The 18,340-nt window shown below is 32.5% G+C and overlaps 1 protein-coding gene across 1 annotated transcript; it reads left to right on the top strand.

Moving 5' to 3' along the window:
* Positions 1–439: 439 nt before the first annotated feature.
* Positions 440–18,053, top strand: LOTGIDRAFT_232956 (hypothetical protein; the record flags this gene model as incomplete). Its single annotated transcript, XM_009058315.1, has 24 exons — positions 440–982; positions 1,177–3,919; positions 4,146–4,394; positions 4,548–4,790; positions 5,091–5,158; positions 5,297–5,438; positions 5,910–6,040; positions 6,776–6,951; positions 7,350–7,492; positions 7,793–7,878; positions 8,118–8,232; positions 8,343–8,440; positions 8,724–8,919; positions 9,262–9,335; positions 9,457–9,657; positions 9,978–10,172; positions 10,382–12,597; positions 12,655–13,957; positions 14,296–14,445; positions 15,030–15,221; positions 15,656–15,848; positions 16,383–16,537; positions 17,226–17,375; positions 17,781–18,053. 24 exons carry the CDS (start codon positions 440–442, stop codon positions 18,051–18,053), a joined length of 10,035 nt encoding a protein of 3,344 aa, XP_009056563.1.
* Between the last annotated feature and the right edge of the window lie 287 nt (positions 18,054–18,340).

Genomic DNA, 18,340 nt, shown 5'->3' with positions numbered 1-18,340 from the left:
CACCAGTGAATCTCTGCCGAATGAGTGCGAAAGCCTGTCCTATAGTAACAATCACTGTCTGATCTCTTTATAGATTGAGTAAAGTTTTACTTGACTATAAATCTTGTACTAAGTGCTGACAAATTACTGACACAAACGGCCTTGGTGAAAGTTATGTAGTACTCGACTGCATGGGTAAATTTCATCTCACTATATATACCTGTAGTTTAAGTATTTGCCAATGTTATATAACAAGTAGCATATTAAATAGATAACCTAGGTGTAGTTCCCTGAAGACTTTGTGCTCATTCATTTATAAGATAGAGATGATTTTTTTTAAGAGGAATTAAGTTGGAGGATACAAGATCATAAATCACATATTAGCCGCTTTTTTAAGGCCTTTCTAACAATTATGTTGCTTGTTTCAGATTGTTATGTAGAAAGATCATAGATTTTGAAGATGACAACCAATGAAGAATTAAATGATTCCCTGTCAACATCAATACTAAATGGTGATGGGATGGGAACACCATCACAAAAGAAAAAGATGAGAAGATCATGGTTTGAAACCCCTCCACCTACCAAATTAGAAATTGCTCTTGAAAAAAAGAAAAGACGTTCATCTGGTGCTGCCAGACGTAAAAGTGATGAAGAAGTTGAAACCTTGATATTGACCCACTTTACCAGTGCTCCTAGAATAGGATTTGGTAATATAAAAGTGGGTAAAGCTAAGTCTAGAATATTGATTGTGCGTAATCCACATGAATATGAACAAGAAGTGATAGTTGAAAGATTTCCCTATAAGAAGAATTTCTCCATTGATTCAACCAAATTTACTGTGGACCCTGATGATTATAAGACACTATCGATAACCTGGGCACCTGATGAAGCTAGCAGCTGTAGAGAAATGGTATTATTTAAAGTAGATGGTGTCTACAGACTTCAAGCCTATGTATTTGGTAATGCAGAAGAAATTAAACAGAAAAAAGTAACAAAACGTGGTGTAGGTATTAGTTGGTATATAAGCTTACATGAACTGTTAGATTGTAATTCTTTAATCTTTAAAGCATGCTATGATATCTTTTACAAGATCAAAACCCATTTCTAATTTCAAGCTTAATGCAATTTTATATGGTAGCTTTTCGAAATTTGTGTAAAGAAAAAAATGATTCTGATAATTTGCACTTTTTCTTTCAGAAGAAAGGATTGTTGGGTATTAAAGTAAAGAAGCCATTTTCTATAATAAGTACCCCAGGCCTGGCTTGTATTAGAGATAATTATAGTCCACTGGATGCCGAGAAACCAAGGCTGAGTAATGTTAAACAACACCCAGTAGTTGGTGAGAAATATGAATTACTTGATAAACATTCTGGTGAAAATACCCCACCTCCATTAGAATCTACTGCTATATCAGTATCATCTATTGGTTATACTAATAATGGTGATAGAGTACCAGAACTAGGCTGTTCACCAACATTCAGTCCAATATTGAAAACATCTGAGGTTGATGGATCTTGTGTAGTTGCTGATTCATGTTATTCTGATACTCAGTTCTCAGCTTTAAGAGATGTAGATGATACCAGTGTAATCAGTAAAAGAATCGCAGAATTAGAGGATAAGAGCAGCAGACTCTCTGATAAAGATACATTAATAGATACACCTAAAAATAGAAAGGGTCAAAACTCCAGAAATTCATCAAGAAATAAAAGTACAGAGAATGAAAATAAGGAAAATTCCCCTCTGAAGTGTCCAAAAACAAAATCAGCACCAGAAATAATTAAAAGCACAGAGAAAAAATTCCTGTCACCAGAGACATTTTTAAACGATTCTCTGAATCCAGATAGTGTCAAGGTGCCTATTAAGCAGCATCCAGTGTTTGCCTGTATCCATGAAAATCAGACGGTTAGTCCAAACTCCTTTCTAGAAGATATGAACAATTCTCATGGAGACAGTAGCTTGAAAGGTGAAGTCCCCAGTCCATCTAAAGTTTTACAAGATGCCATTCCTCACAACTTGATTGTTGAACAACTGAAGAATGTCCAAACAAGTCTCCATGAACAATCTTTTGACAAGTTACTGTCACATACCCAAAAGAAATGTATTCAGAAAATTTCATCCAGTAAAGCACCAGTGGTCAACTTGTCCAATCCTACAGTTGGTAAAGGTGCAGAAGACAGAAGGACAACATTTCTAAAACAGAAGCAAGTGAAGAAAACAGAGAAAATAGTTAAAAAACAGGTTGATTATCAAAGTCCAAGGAGAACAACTTTCTTGGTATCTTTAAAGAAGAACAGAGCCTCTGTCAAGAAGGAAGAATTGACGAAAAGTTGTAAAAAAACAGAAAGTATTAATAAAGAGGATAAACCAAAGAGAAGAAAATTGTTAGGGTCGAATAAAGTTGGTCAGACCCCTGTATCTAAACAGGGTAAATCTAGAGAAGAAAAAGAAGAAGTGATCACTTTTGACTCTGTAGCTATGACCAGAACTAAAGAAGTTGTAGAAGAAGTAACAATACAAACTGAAACACAGCAAGTATATCAGATATTTACTGGTACTGTTACTAAAGATAAACCTTCTCCAAACTTGCAGGATACAAAGAGAACTCATGGCAAGCGTCTTTTTGACTCAAATTCCCCTAAAAAAGATACCTCACCATTAGCAAGAACTGTTACTAAAGACAAACCATCTCAAGTTCATGGGAAAGTGATCGGTAAAAACCTATTTGAGGATAGAGAGAGTACAATTACTCCTCAGAGAACATCACCTTTTATTGACGAATTTGGTTCCCCATCAGTTCTTCCTTCCAGTCCTAGTGAAATATCCACTAGAAGAACAACATTAACAGTTACCAAACAACGGCCCTCTGATGCCCTTCTTCATGCAACTCAGAGAGTTCTTGATAATAATGTATTTGAATGTACACCAACTGGTAGAGAGTCGAATGGAGAGAACAATGATACATGTATGGTGATAGAAATGAAGAAAAGTCCTAGTCTGCTGAAAGTTGAGGATCCTACCAAATCATTATTCACCCAAGCACCAGTTTCTCCAGTTCTTCTTGGTTCTCCAAGTAAACTACCAACATCTCCTAATCCTGATATGTCCAGAAGATCAACTCATTTAGTTGCATCTCCAAAATTTGTTGATCTCTCTTCAGTTAGTCCAAAACGACTCTTCCCACCTTTAGATGATGTGTTGGAGCCAGTCTCTGAGGAAAAAGAAAAACCAGATAGCATAAATGAAAAGATTGAAAATCAAGAAAACATTCCACCAGTTGTTGACCAGTTGTCAATCCCAAATGAATCCACAATGTCCTTAAAGAGTTTAGAGGATCTATCCAAAGATATTTCAGATATTTCAATAGAGAGTGAAACAAGTGTTCGATCATTGAAATCATCAGAAAGACAGAAGTCTTCTCAAAAAGTTGTTTCTCCCAAAAAGCCTTCAAGGAGTGGAAGCAGTAGACAGTCAGTAAGAGAACGCAAGCCATCAGGAAGCAGTAGTGGAGGTAAAAAAGAGTTCAATATAAACAACAGTACTGGTAATAGGTCTATAACACCTGATGTTTTTAGTGTCACATTATCACCAACTAGTAGTAAAACTAAAACTAAACCTCCAGTTCCTACATCAGTAAAAAAGACTAAACCCTTCAACTCAGGTACTGTGAGTAAACCACCTCCATCACGACGTCAATCTTTAGCTCCTTCAACTTCTAGAGAAAGATTAGACACTGTTAGTAAAGCTACCACTGATCGTCGACGTTCTGTCAACCCTGTTGTTTCTAAAATGTCAGCTGAGAAGAAATTTGAACCAGTAGCCAGTTTAACAAGATCTACCAATAATAGAAACACGCCTAGAGAGAATTTAAAATCATCAACCAATTTAGATAAATCAACAACCAAACAACCAAAGACATCTACAGCACCAGTTATCAAAAAATGTGAGTAAAATAATTGATTTTGCCTTTGGTTGAAACTGTGTCAACATGCATCCAATGCATTGGAAAATGATATATTGAAAATGAATGTTCAACCCTTTAGGACAATGGGCTGTTTGAGTCCTTGTCTTGAGGATCTCATCAGATGTGTCTCCAAATTGAAGTGATATGGATAAGGACTTTCTGTATTAAGTCCAAGGATAATCATTTAAACCTTGATTTATTTCAGCCCTCTCTACTAGTGTACCTTCAAGTACTAAAAAGCCAAGAGGACCAGTGAAAGGATTGTCTCAGACTAAGTTAATGTTGATTAAGAAACCCAAAACAGCAGTACCCAAACATCCCATGCCCTTTGCTGCTAGAAATATGTACTATGATGAAAGATGGCTTGAAAAACAAGAACGTGGATTTTCACATTGGTTAAATTTTATATTGACACCACCTGAAGAATATAATAATAATGTGGAAAAGACAAAAGGTAACCTTTCATAAATGATATAAAGATAATGCTAATAATGAACTATGAGCCTATTTCTATGGTATAATACAATCTTTGATATTTGAGGTAATAACTCTTATTTTTATCTGTTTGTTTGATGTACATAAGACATATTTTCTCCACTTTCTCTAGTTGATGCTGGGTCTATATTTGTTGATGGTATGAAGGGAAGTGGTAATACCAGGTTAGCACCAACTAAAGAAGTTTTATCAATTAGAGCGTATACTGCTAGACGTAGAATGAATAGATTGAGGCGAGCTTCATGTCAGTTGTACCAATCGGAATCAGTCATACATGTTATACGAAAAGTTGAAATAGAGGTAGAAAGTAGAAGACTTGCTGTTAGAAAAGATAGAATGCTACATGCTGATCTAGGTAAGTTATTTTTTTATTGAAAGTAATAAACAACTATTTATTATGAGGGTAACAACTAAGGTTCACGAGGAGCCTTTCAACCAGCTGGGCCTTTGCCAAACTTTTTAAGTCTTTGCATTGGTCTTTCCGAATTATCCATACCCATTTACAGCTGAGTTGACTGGACTAATAATTAGGAAAGAAGACTCATTCTCCAGATTTTACCTGCCAACCAATAAAAGAATCACGACCTAATCAACTTAGTTCAGAAACTATCAATCAACAACTAAGTCATTTGAAATAATTTGAATTGTTTTTCAGGAATTAAACAGAGTATATTAGATATGTTACTATGTTATAATCCACTGTGGTTAAGAATTGGTCTGGAGGTAGGTTTTGTAAGATCTTTTAAAATTATTAAACACAAAATTGTGTTAAAGAATTTGGTTGAAGGTAGATCCATGATCCATAATCTATAGGAAAAATAATGTATAGAACTGTAAAGTATTATTATGTTTTTATTGTAGACAATTTTTGGTGAAATGATATTATTACAATCTAATAATGATGTGATTGGTTTATCAAGATTTATATTGTATCGTTTACTCAGTAATCCTGATATAGCAGCAGAATATGCACATGCTTCAGTTCCTCATTTATACAGAGATGGTAGGTGATTACTGTACAATATACAGATAAAATAATGCATTGTGTGTGTTTAATGTTCAATAATAGGACATGAACTGTAAAATATTTATTTATAAGCTTTTCAGAATAGAAATTAGATGTACAGTGTTATTACTATATATTTAAATTTTTTTATGACTTCAATGAACCAGTTACGTAAAGTGGCGTTTATTTTTAAATAAACTGTAGTTGAAATTGTATTAATAGAAGTATCTAAATGTAAAGTTAAGAGTTGATAGCATTATTGGTGTGTAAACACAATTAATCACGCCTGAATGACTTTGTCATTGTACTCAGTTTATCACATGATCAATTGCGTCTACACACCAAGAAGACAATTGAGATCAGCGTCTAATTATTAAATGACATTGTTGGTAAAAATGATAAGCAAATATGTAGATAAATTTATCCCTCAACTCCTAATAATATTAATTATGGTTGTTTCTATTTCAGGTTATGCTGAAGCTTCCTCATCTCATACACTAAAGAAGTTTTTATTACTGGTATATTTCTTAGATAAAGCTAAACAATCTCGTCTTATAGATCATGATCCTTGTTTATTCTGTAAGAATGCTGATATAAAGGTTTGTATTATTCTGTAAGAATGCTGATATAAAGGTTTGTATTATTCTGTAAGAATGCTGATATAAAGGTTTGTATTAGTCTGTAAGAATGCTGATATAAAGGTTTGTATTAGTCTGTAAGAATGCTGATATAAAGGTTTGTATTAGTCTGTAAGAATGCTGATATAAAGGTTTGTATTATTCTGTAAGAATGCTGATATAAAGGTTTGTATTAATCTGTAAGAATGCTGATATAAAGGTTTGTATTATTCTGTAAGAATGCTGATATAAAGGTTTGTATTAATCTGTAAGAATGCTGATATAAAGGTTTGTATTATTCTGTAAGAATGCTGATATAAAGGTTTGTATTAATCTGTAAGAATGCTGATATAAAGGTTTGTATTAATCTGTAAGAATGCTGATATAAAGGTTTGTATAAATCTGTAAGAATGCTGATATAAAGGTTTGTATTAATCTGTAAGAATGCTGATATAAAGGTTTGTATTAATCTGTGGAATCTGTATAAAGTGATGAGAGATGTCAGAAATTTGTGCTTAAAGATGACTATTTAACTTTATATTAAGATAATGTGCAGAAACCAACAATAGATTACTGTGTGAGTAAAAAAAAAAGATAGATGCTAAGCAAATAGATGTGCAAAGCAGCTAATTCTGATACTGAGTAAATGTTTTCAAGATTTATAATGGGAAAATTGTGTATTTTTTACTGGTATGTAATTATTTTGTATGTTTACAGGCTAGTAAGAATCTATTGGTACAGTTTTCTAGAGATTTCCTGTCCGGAGAAGGAGATATAACTAAACATTTAGGCTATCTAGGCTATATAGTTAGTCATATACAAACACCATTAGATGAGTTTGATTATGCAGTATCAGCTTTAGGTGTAGATTTACGCGACGGCTTGAGATTAACGTAGGTTGAAAATTTCAATCAGAGTGTATAACAGTTTATCTCAAATTTGGCAAGATGCATATGTCATTTTTTTCATGTTTTTATCCTATTTCAGAAGTTCAATCTATACTTTTGTCTTTTTTCAAATTGTCTATTTTACAATTTTTTCTCTCAAGTAAATGATGCTTTTTGAAGTACTGTAATAAACTACTGTTTAATTCTGAATATAAAATACTAAATCCAATAAATCTGGGAAAATCTCTTTCATTGTAAACCATGCACGCCCTGTCTTTGTAATCACTAAACAAAAAATTACAAAATGAAATCTAGTCGAAAAGAAACATGTACATAAGATAGTATACAGAACTTATTTCAAGACGAAGTTTATAACAAAAGGAGATAATAATGTTCTATTCTAGGCGTGTAATGGAATATTTAACTAATAACTGGACATTAATGTCATCATTACGATCACCAGCCATCAGTAGATTACAGAAAATACATAATGTAGAAGTGGTGTTTAAAGTTCTAGCTGAAAGAGGATTAGACGTTTCTCAACTAGGTAACGTGGATTAAATAAAAGGCCCATGACGACCAAGACCTTGAGTGCAACAGACTACATGTTAAAAAACTGTCCAATAGTCAAATTTTCAAAAAAGATTAGGCTTATGCCACTGTCCTGGGAAAATTTCCCTCAATGCACACTGCATGACATTGCCATTCTTCATTAGCTTGATCAGTTTTAGAAAAGTAGGATGTAAAACTCCACTCTCATTTTTGCCTAATAAACTGGATTTTTTTTTTATTCCATCTCTGATAATGCTGAATTGTAATAGTAATTATCTTCTATGAATTGTTTCAGATATGAAATTAAATGCCAGAGATATTGTAGATGGTCATAGAGAAAAAACATTGAATTTATTGTGGCACATTATATTCCATTTTCAGGTAGGTATACTAATTTAGTGTTAATGTGTTTGGCCTGTCTGATACCAACACCCTGGAGTTTCAATTACTCCTACAACAATACATATAACAAATTGTCTAATATGAGCTTCACAGAATCGTTTGAGGTGTTGACATATATTCTTAAAGGGTAACTAATACTAAATGTTGGAAACCAAAGCTCTATTGGGTGAAATTTTTTATTTGACATAAGCTGAATTAGAATTACTTTTTTTTTGTAGGTGGATGTTTTAATTGATATTGAGCAACTGAAAGCTGAAATAGTTATTTTAGAAAAAACATTACGTGTTAAAGTTAGCATGCAGAAATTACTCAAATCATCAGCTGATAATCAAGGTGATCTTTCTGAATTGTATTAGGACGCATTTTGCCCCCTTGAAATTGTATTTGAGATTGTAGTATTGCCTATTGTATTTTTTAATCCATTCATAAAATATATTTTGTAGCTAGAAGAGATTCAGGTGAAACTGATGTATTAAAGAATGAAAGACTAACATTATTATTAAAATGGTGTAGATTAGTTTGTTTACATTATGGTATAAAGGTAAGATTTGACAGGCAGTTCTTAAAATCAAGAATCTTTTAAGTTCAAGAAATTTAATTTTAACTAGGGTTGAGTTCAAAAGACATTAAAGACACAATGAAATCACTTTAAACAAAACCTTATGTCATTCTGCAACTGAGTTTAAAAAACCTGTACATCTTTTATTGAGTTGTCATAGATACATGTAATTATTAGTTGCAGAATGTTTATGTGCTACAAAATAAAGGCCTATTGTTAAAGCTATTTAATATCTGATGAATTGGCTGTCATTGTATTATTGTAGGTTGAGAATTTTACTGTATCATTCTCTGATGGTAGAGCGTTATGTTATTTAATACATCATTATTATCCTGCCTTATTACCAGCTAATCTTATTAACACCCAAACTACTGCTTCTTATATGGAAGCAATGGAGAAAAAAGAAGAGGAAGAATTTGATGAGGATGCTAGTTTTGATTGGAGTCAAACACCTCAATCTGGTAATATTCTCGTTATATTTATAGACAAGTCGTTTGGGGCATCTGGATTTACAACAAAAATTCATTTCAGGGATAATTTTTTCTTAAAATTCAAAAGAATAAAAGAATCTTATGATTTATTGAGAAAATGGTCCCAAAGATAATTTGTGCCCCCTGATCTTTGATTTTCAGTGCTCCCCAATTGAATGTCACCAGACTGTCAGAACTCACAACTTTAATGTGATTCATCAATAAACTATATTGTCATGGGACAACAAGACTGACCAGCATCCCTGAATGATTTTAAATATATATAAATGATATACCCATTGAAATTATGAATTTTTCAAAATTGTATTACAGATTTGGAAAATCCAGAAATGTTTGAACAGTTGCTGATTAGTGAAAGAGAAAATTTCAAATTATTATATGAAAAGGTAGGTTTGTAAATAAAACATCACAAACTTTCAAATCAGAAAATGATCAGCGTTGGGGAACATTAGGTGTTCCAGAAGGTCAAGGTTATTTCGTGAATATTATGTGTTTATCTATTACTAGGTATCTGGATTAGGTGGTATACCTCTCATGTTAAAAGCAGCTGATATGTCTAATACCATACCAGATGAGAAGATTGTGATGACTTATGTTTCACATTTATGTGGTAGATTATTAGATATACGTGCTGAGTCAAGAGCTGCTAGAGTTATACAGATAGCGTGGAGAAAATACTGGCTACGACATGCTGTTCAACATCAACAGGTAATCGAACAAGTGGAATTTTCAACAGGTCTGCCATTCCATCTTAAGCTGTGCCCTGAATTATTAAATCATTTATATTTTTTCAATGTCATTTAGACTAAAAGATGACAGATTTATGCCTTACCTGTTATTAATGTTGCCAAAAGTGAACAAAACAGGGGTGATCTTGTTTTCAAGTTGTGATGAATCTCTTAGGTGTCTTGAGCTTTTGTTTATGGATGGGTGGGAGATTTCAACAGACTGTAACAACAACTCTTTCATGTAAGAAAAATGACAACTTTTTGCTCCTTAGTCACGATTCTCTGATGTTCTTTTTTAAGAAATTGAATAATGCAGCTAGAGTGATCCAGATTGCTTATAGAGAATATAGAAATAGAAGACTTGAGGAGATACAGACATGTACGGCTATTAAGTTACAAGCATTATGGAGAGGGTATAAAGCAAGGAAAAGAACAGCTATATTAAGAAAGTTGAAATTGAATTATAAGATGTCAAAGGCAGCACATACCATACAGGTTAGTTCTAGATAATATTGTAGATTGTGGCTACATATTTTCAAATAGGGATATTCAGGAGAGTCAGTTGCAACAATGCTTCACAAGATAAGACAAGAAATTGGCCGACGACTTCATAAATTCATAATTTTGATTTTCATGTCTGTTTCATCTATCATCAATGATTACAGCAAATGAAATGTTCATGAATATTTTTCTTATTTTTCCAGAGAGCTCTTCAGAGTAATGTTCAACGTAAAAGATATCTGCGTATGAAGACAGCTGCTGTTAAAGTACAATCTTTATTTAGAGGTTATATGGTTCGTAAACAGATACAGAGACAACAGAAAGCAGTCAAAACTATTCAGTCATTTTACCATGGTTATAAACAAACTCTTGAATATAGGCAGAGATTTCTGTCCATAAAATCATCGTGTATCACTATCCAAAGAAAGATCAAATGTTTTTTAAAAGAGAAGGAAGGAGTAACAGTCAGGTCAGCTGTTATTATTCAGAAATATGTCCGAGGTTTTCTTCAAAGACTTGTCTATCACCGTCAACTTCAATACATCATTAAAATACAAGCCAACTATCGTCGTCATAGAAAACAAACTAAATTCCTTGCAATGAAATATGCAGCCATCTTTATTCAAAGATATTACCGAAAATATAAATATGAGTGTTTGATGAAAGCTGAAAAACAAAAGGAAGAGGAGGCTTGTATTTTATTACAACATTGGTATTCTGAGCAGCAAAAACTAACTTTACAGAAACAGAATGATGCTGCTACAAAAATACAAGCTATTGTACGAGGTTTCTTGTGTAGAAAACATATACATATACAGAACCAAGCAGCAATTAAATTACAATCTTTATTAAAAATGAAAATAGCTAGCAACAAGTTTTTGCGACAGAAAGCTGCCGCCATAGTTTTGTCCCATCATTTCAGATCCTATTTACAACAGAAACGCACACAGGAAGAAGTAAAAATTCAGAGAAATGCTGCAGTTAAGATACAAAGCCAGTGGAGATTCTTTTCACAACAAAGAAATTTCAACAGCATGAAATGTGCTGTAGTAAAGATTCAAAGTTTGATCAGACGACACATAGCAGTTAACACCTTTCAAACTAAACGACAAGCAGCAGTACTTATCCAGCGAAGGTACCGTGCTGTGAAGATGTCGAGAGTGAAAGAATATGAAACATATAACACTGCAGTCATTTCAATACAGACAGCTTTTAAAACCTATATGGCAGTAAAAACTTTCCGAAAACAAAAACTGTCAGCTGTAAAGATTCAAAGCTATGTTAAAATGGTGAGATGTAGAAAAGACTTTGTAAGAATGAAGAAAGCTATCGAGGTCATTCAAGTCAGAATCCGAGCCTTCCAACTCATGAAACAAGTTCAATCAGAATTTCAATTAAAGAAAACATCTTGTGTCAAACTACAGTCTTATTATAGAGGTCATATCACACGGAAACAACTTCACAAGATGAATACTTCTGCTACTAAAATTCAGGCTACATACAGAACTTATATAGCAAAGCAAAGATTTCAAAAAATTTGCCAGGCAACCAGGACTCTGCAGACTTGCTATAGAAACAGTAGAATAACCAAACAATGTCAAGGTCATTTTCAGAAGCAGAAATCTTCAGCCATTCTGATACAGAAATGTTTTAGACTTTACATGGAGAAGAGAAGCACACACCTGAGAAAAAGTTCAGCAACTATGATCCAGTCAGCATTCCGTGGATACATGGCACGGAAATCGTTTCAGAAAGTCCATTCTACTGTCATTTTCCTTCAAAGATTATATAAGAGCAGTCAAATAACAAAAACCACCAGAAATCATTATCTTCATCAGAAACATTGTACTCTTGTTATCCAGACGGTATTTAGAGGATATGTTATAAGAAGATCATATTTAAAACAAAGAAAAGCAGCAATCACAATTCAAACTGTCTTTCGAAGATGGACCAATCAACATGAATATCAGCGACTAAAATCAGTTGTTTGCCAGATTCAAAGAATTTATAGAAATAACAGAATTGCTAAATGTCAGCGACTATCATTTGTATGTATGAAAAAAGCAGCCATTAGACTCCAGTCTTGCTACCATGGTTACCAACAAAGAATGATTTACCAAAGAACATTGATAACAATCATAAGAATTCAAACATGGTGGAGATGTATCAGTTCTTACAGAAAGTACTGTCATGACAAAAAGGCCATAGTAAATCTCCAAAGACTAATTAGAAGAAACATAGAAATGAAACAAGAAATGTCCAATTTAGCTTGTAAGAAAGCAGCCATTTTAAAGATTCAATCTGTATACAGAGGATATGTAGCTCGTAAATCTTATTCACACAAAATGAATGCAGCAGTGAAAATACAATCAGCATGGAGAGGGTATATGGCCTATCAACAATTCTGGAGAATAAAGAGGTCAGCTATTGCTTGTCAAAAAACATTTAAAAATAATTCTCTGGCAAAAAATTGCAGAAGTGAGTTTCTTCAAACACGGAAGGCTGCAGTATGTTTACAATCTGTGTATAAAGCAAAGATAATCAGACAATGTTATGTACAGCAAAGATCTTCTGCTATAACTATACAGTCCTGGTGGAGAACCATACTAGCTATTCAACTGTTCAAGACACAACGAAAAGCTGCTTCAACAATTCAGATGTATTATAGAAATTATAGGGAGAAAAAACTTGCAGTGGAAATACAGTCTAAGAAAGAGAAATCTGCTTCGTTAATACAACAATTTTGGAGACAATACCATGACAACAAGATGAAGAAACAAAACATGGCTGCTGTCAAGATTCAAGCTAGTGTTAGAACTTATTTGTTACAGAAACAGTACAGAAAAAAACAAGCATCTGCCATTTGTATCCAAAGTGTATACAGAGCATACAAAACTAGAAAACTTTATCAAAATATCTATTACTCTGTTGTGATTATTCAGAATAGATGGAGAGCTGCATTAAAAGCTAAGAAAGCACGCAAAAGATATTTAATGACTTATGGTGCTATAATTACTATTCAGGCTATGGTTAGAGGTTTTTTAACACGTAAGAAAATCAAAGATGAAAACCTGAAATGTATTCTGATACAGTCAAATGTAAGAGGATACCTTGCCAGACTTCATTTCCTGAAATTGAAAGCGGCAGCCATTGTTTTGCAAAACATTTATAGGTCAAATAGATTGACTATGCAAACTAGAGCTGAATATCTTCAAAAGAAACTAGCTGTCCTCCAAATTCAGAAATGGTATCGTTCGTGTCGATTAATACAAACAATACAACAGTTATCTGCTGCCATTAAAATTCAATCTTGGTATCGATGTGTGAGACAGAGACAGACATATTGTGAAAACAGACGAAAAATTATTTGTGTGCAATCATGTGTTAGAAGATATTTATCTCAGAAACATTCCCATCAAATTCTTAGTGCTATTGTTACAATCCAAAGAAATGTCAGAACATATTTATTGGTAAAAAGACTCAGATGTGCTATTCAGAAGAGACACAAGTCTGCTCTCCTCATTCAAAATACATTCAGAAAATGTGTTCGGTTAAAGACTGAAAGAAAGCATGAAGCTGCAATTAAAATTCAAAGTGTTGTGCGATCATATCATCAAAGAAAAGTTTATAAAGAGACTATAAATTGTGTTACTGTTATACAAGCAAGAATAAGAACATATTTAATTAGGAAACAATACCATAATTTATTAGTTCAACACAGAGCAGCTTGTACCATACAGTCAGCATATAGAAATCATATCATACATCTTAAAGAGAAGGTAACTTTTTAAAATTTTTTCAAGTAAATCTACCAAATAATACAAATTCCATGATGACAATTCCAGTTCTTGAAACTTTCAGTTGTTTTGTAATGTAGATCATTCTTTTTATGCCTTCTAACATGTCTGCCATTCTCATAGGGGTTGATGTTTCATGTCCCAACAAGCCAGAAAAACTTTCACCAAGAGACGCAATTGTATCATTTTGGTGTTTTCATTATAGAGCCCAAATATGCTTCAAGGCTTTATATTATTTTTCAATACTATTCTATTTCGATTGTAAGCTTCTACCTTTTATTAGATTATTTGTTACCTCAATGATTTGGTTATATTTATAGGCTGAAGTAGAGAAAAGAAGAGATTTTGTGGTGAAGTTTAGTGTTAATGTTAAATATCATCTATCAGCTATAGTTATACAGAGATTATATCTTAAACATATAATATTAAAACGAGCACAACAATATCTACCTTCTATTATCTATATACAGGTAAAACAATACTTCATATCTATACTGTATAGAAACCTGATCTTATTTGCTTGATTTTGGTGAAATTGGTAATGCTGTGAATAAGGTTTTTTTCATTAGGGTTGGTTGAGTTATTGTCCTTGATTTACCAGTAGCCTGAATATTTCTAGTTTAGCACACGAGGATGATGTAGCGATTACAGTTTTTGTACAAGATAATGAAACTTGAATTGGCTTAAAGAAATGTTTTGATCTTCCAATTCAGTTGAGAATGAAATAGTAGATGAATGTAAATTTAACAATAATATCCAGGGTCTGATCAAAAACAATGACAACTAAACTTCATACATTGGCTTTGAGTGATTTCAAAGTTTGTAATAACATCTATTGATGTCTGGCGGTGTTGGTGTTGATATCTAGTGCTGACTCAGCTGGTGTTTTGGGCTATAAACACTGTTCATAGACACCTAGTGTTGACAACAGTGTGAGTACACCTTACATGGTGTGTAGAGTTCTCCAACACTGAAACCAATTTGAAAATCACCCTTTGTAGGCTACTTACTTTTGGCATTTATGTTGCAAATATTTAAATCATTCTAATTATAGCGAAAGTTCAGAGCAAGAAAAGAGAGAAGACAATTTTTAACATTACGTAGCTTAGTTTGTAACTTGCAGAATAACATACGTTATTGGTTACATCAACGTCATAATTCTGCTATTGTTTTACAAAAAGCTGTTAAACTATGGTTGGTAAAACATAGACTTGAAAAACAACATCGTCTTATTTGTAAAATACAGGTAAATATTATTATCGACAAATTGTTCTCATAAAAGATGCTTGTTATTTTGTTATCTAATCTGTAGCGATCGGTCTGTATGCTATACATTATTTGATCATTATTTGTTAGAACATTTCCTGAAATATTGGCAATTGATAACAGAAGCCCTCGATTACAGATAATATTTGTTTTAGCATCATGATTATAATTCAGAGATAAATATAGATATAGAAAACATATATTATAAATTATATATCTCCCCAAACAAGTCCATAAATTGAGATTTTTTAAATCAAGCCATAAGTTTACGTACAAATTAATTGAAAAGTAGTCATTATTATTGTCATTGTTTAAATTATTTCACAGTGGTTTTGAAACTTTGAAACCGATCAAATATATGATAGCAAGTGTGACAGGTATATCTAATTACGATTATACAACTATCTATTTCAGGCTGTTTGGAAAGGTTATGTTCTGCGGAAAAAAACTCATACAAAAAAATTAGCTGAAATAAGACGAAGAATTAACAAAGCCAATGAATCTGCTTGTGAAGAAAACAAATTAGGAAATCGAACAACTTCTGCTTTGGATTATTTATTGAGATATAAACAAATGTCTTATGTATTAGAAGCTGTGATGCATTTAGGTAAGTTAATCAGCAAGTAATTTAAAAAAGTCCAAATTTATGATAGTGTTTACTTTTTTTCCAAACATTTAATTAGAAATTGTTTATCATATTATATGACATGTATATATGCAATGATTTAATAATATTGACATGCTTATGCTAGACTTTAATTATGATAATGATGTTAACAAAAATTGTTACGGATTCTACTGATTAACCCTGTATGACTGTTATTTAACATTGTTATTGAGACTAATCAAAATTGATTTTCAGTCATCTCATCAGGTGTTACTAATAAGATTTGAATGAATTTTAGAACATTAACGGCATCTGATGATGACACGTGTAAATTGTGTTGTATGTTACCTACTTTGTTACTAGATGACATCATTAGATGATATATTTCTGTGTGTTTTTTATTATATATCTCACTTGTTATGTAATAATTTGTACTGAATTTTAAACAGTATATAGAAAAACTGTTCAGCTTTATCCCAGAACAACAAAACACTCCATTTGCTTTGAATTTACGATGCATTATATATATTTAAGAGGTAGCAACAAGATTATCACCACGATGCTGTGAGAGAATGGTAGAAGTGAATGCTATCAGTGTTATATTTACATTAATGAAAAGTTGTAATCGAAGTCTGCCTCATATGGAAGTCATCAAATATTCTATTAGTATATTACTTAATCTGGCTAAGGTTAGTCAATTAGATATGGACTGGGGTTGGGGACTATTTAGTAGCATTGGAAAAAACATCTGTCCAAACACTAAAACTGTGGGTCCAATAGATATACAATGTGATATACAAGATATTCTTTGCATCTTATTAAATTCTGGGCTGCTAAACCATGTTACTTTCTTGATGTGATTAATAACTTGAAACACTTTGTGTAAGGGGATAAGTTTCAAATTACATGATAAGATGTACTTGAAGATTAGAAAATCAATTACAACTGATAACAGTAGGAGATTACCGTTATCTGTGTAATAAGTCTGTATCGCTTATCTGTTTGGGTCAAGGTCAGGAATAATACCTCGACCAGTTATAACCAATTGCATAAACTGTAGGTAGATATAGTATCATGTTGAACTTGAACAGTTTAAAAAATAGTTATTTAATAAAACAAGTAGATTCCTGAAACTGACAAACCAAGTCGATGAATGACACCAGGTGGTTTTGAATAGTGAGCATACCCTTTCTCTCCACCCCCATAATACTCATTGTAGAAGAGCTGAAATTCTATTGGGATTTTGGACTTGCATTCAAAATTAAATCTGAATAATAGACTAATCTATGCCAGTGTTTCTCAACCAGGGTAAAGATTCACCTCGCCCCTTCCCCCTTGAACTCTTTTGATATATAGTTGTTGTTTACTATATTTCAGTATGAGAAGACAATAGATTATGTTTATGATGTAGAAGATTCTATTTCTAATCTATTAGAATTAATGACCATCTTTAGAGAAAAAGGCAATATATTTACTAAAACAGCAACATTAATTGGAATATTGGCTTTAGATCATCATAGAAAACAGGTTAGTATACAGATACACTGCTATATGTCTGTTTGCCATCAATCTTATTAAGATGAGATTTCGTTTTTTTTCTCCGATTATTTTGTCTCCTTTGTAATCTAACAAGTTTTCTACTTCAGTCCTGTTCACATGACTTTATTTTCAACCAATCCTAGCGTGTCATATAGGACCTGTTTCTTTTAAAATAATAACATATTGTGGGATAGCAGAACCCAAAAAGGCTGTCATATTTCACATTCCCATGATATTTTATCATGTCATTACATGTCATTTTCTCTGCTGGTAGCATATATAAAGTATTAAGGTTTGACTTGACATAGTCTGTCACTTCAAAACCTTTTGTTCATTGTCACGAAATGTGGGCTAGATGTCACTCTTCTTATATAAATCTTTCTTTTATTACAGGGTATAGTATCAAACAGAAATTATACAGATAAAATTAAAAGCATGTATGCTTTAACAGCTAGAAAACATAAATTAGAAGAGGGAAGAAATTTAGTGAAAGCAAAAATAGCTGCTTCTAGAACCTTCAACAGCACATTACCACTTTCTACACCAGCCAAAAAACGCCGAATTCGTCCTGATTGGATATTGAATAGAGATAGCATACATGAAATAGAAAACCCAATGAGAGCTATTAAATTTGTCATGGATAATCTAGGACTCGCACCAAAATAAAGTATTTACAATTTGTATCCATGTTAGAACTATTCTTGAGATGAACTTTAAAGGTTATTAAAAAGGTTGTAACCATCCTGCTAAGTTATGTGTTTTTGCTATAACTGCTTTGATTTTCATAATTAAGCTGTTTGACTTTATTCGTTGAAATGATATGCAATATGTGAAAAATCTCAATTATTAAATTATTTATGGGTTAAAGGTATATAGTCAACTTTAAGCATCTTCACAATGTCAAGCCGTTACCAACTTCCTCTTATACCTTGACTGCAATAGCCATCTTTTTT

The sequence above is a fragment of the Lottia gigantea genome, assembly GCF_000327385.1.
Source record: "Lottia gigantea unplaced genomic scaffold LOTGIsca_33, whole genome shotgun sequence".
Lineage (NCBI taxonomy): Eukaryota > Metazoa > Mollusca > Gastropoda > Lottiidae > Lottia > Lottia gigantea.
This window is presented reverse-complemented; position numbering and strand designations above follow the sequence as displayed.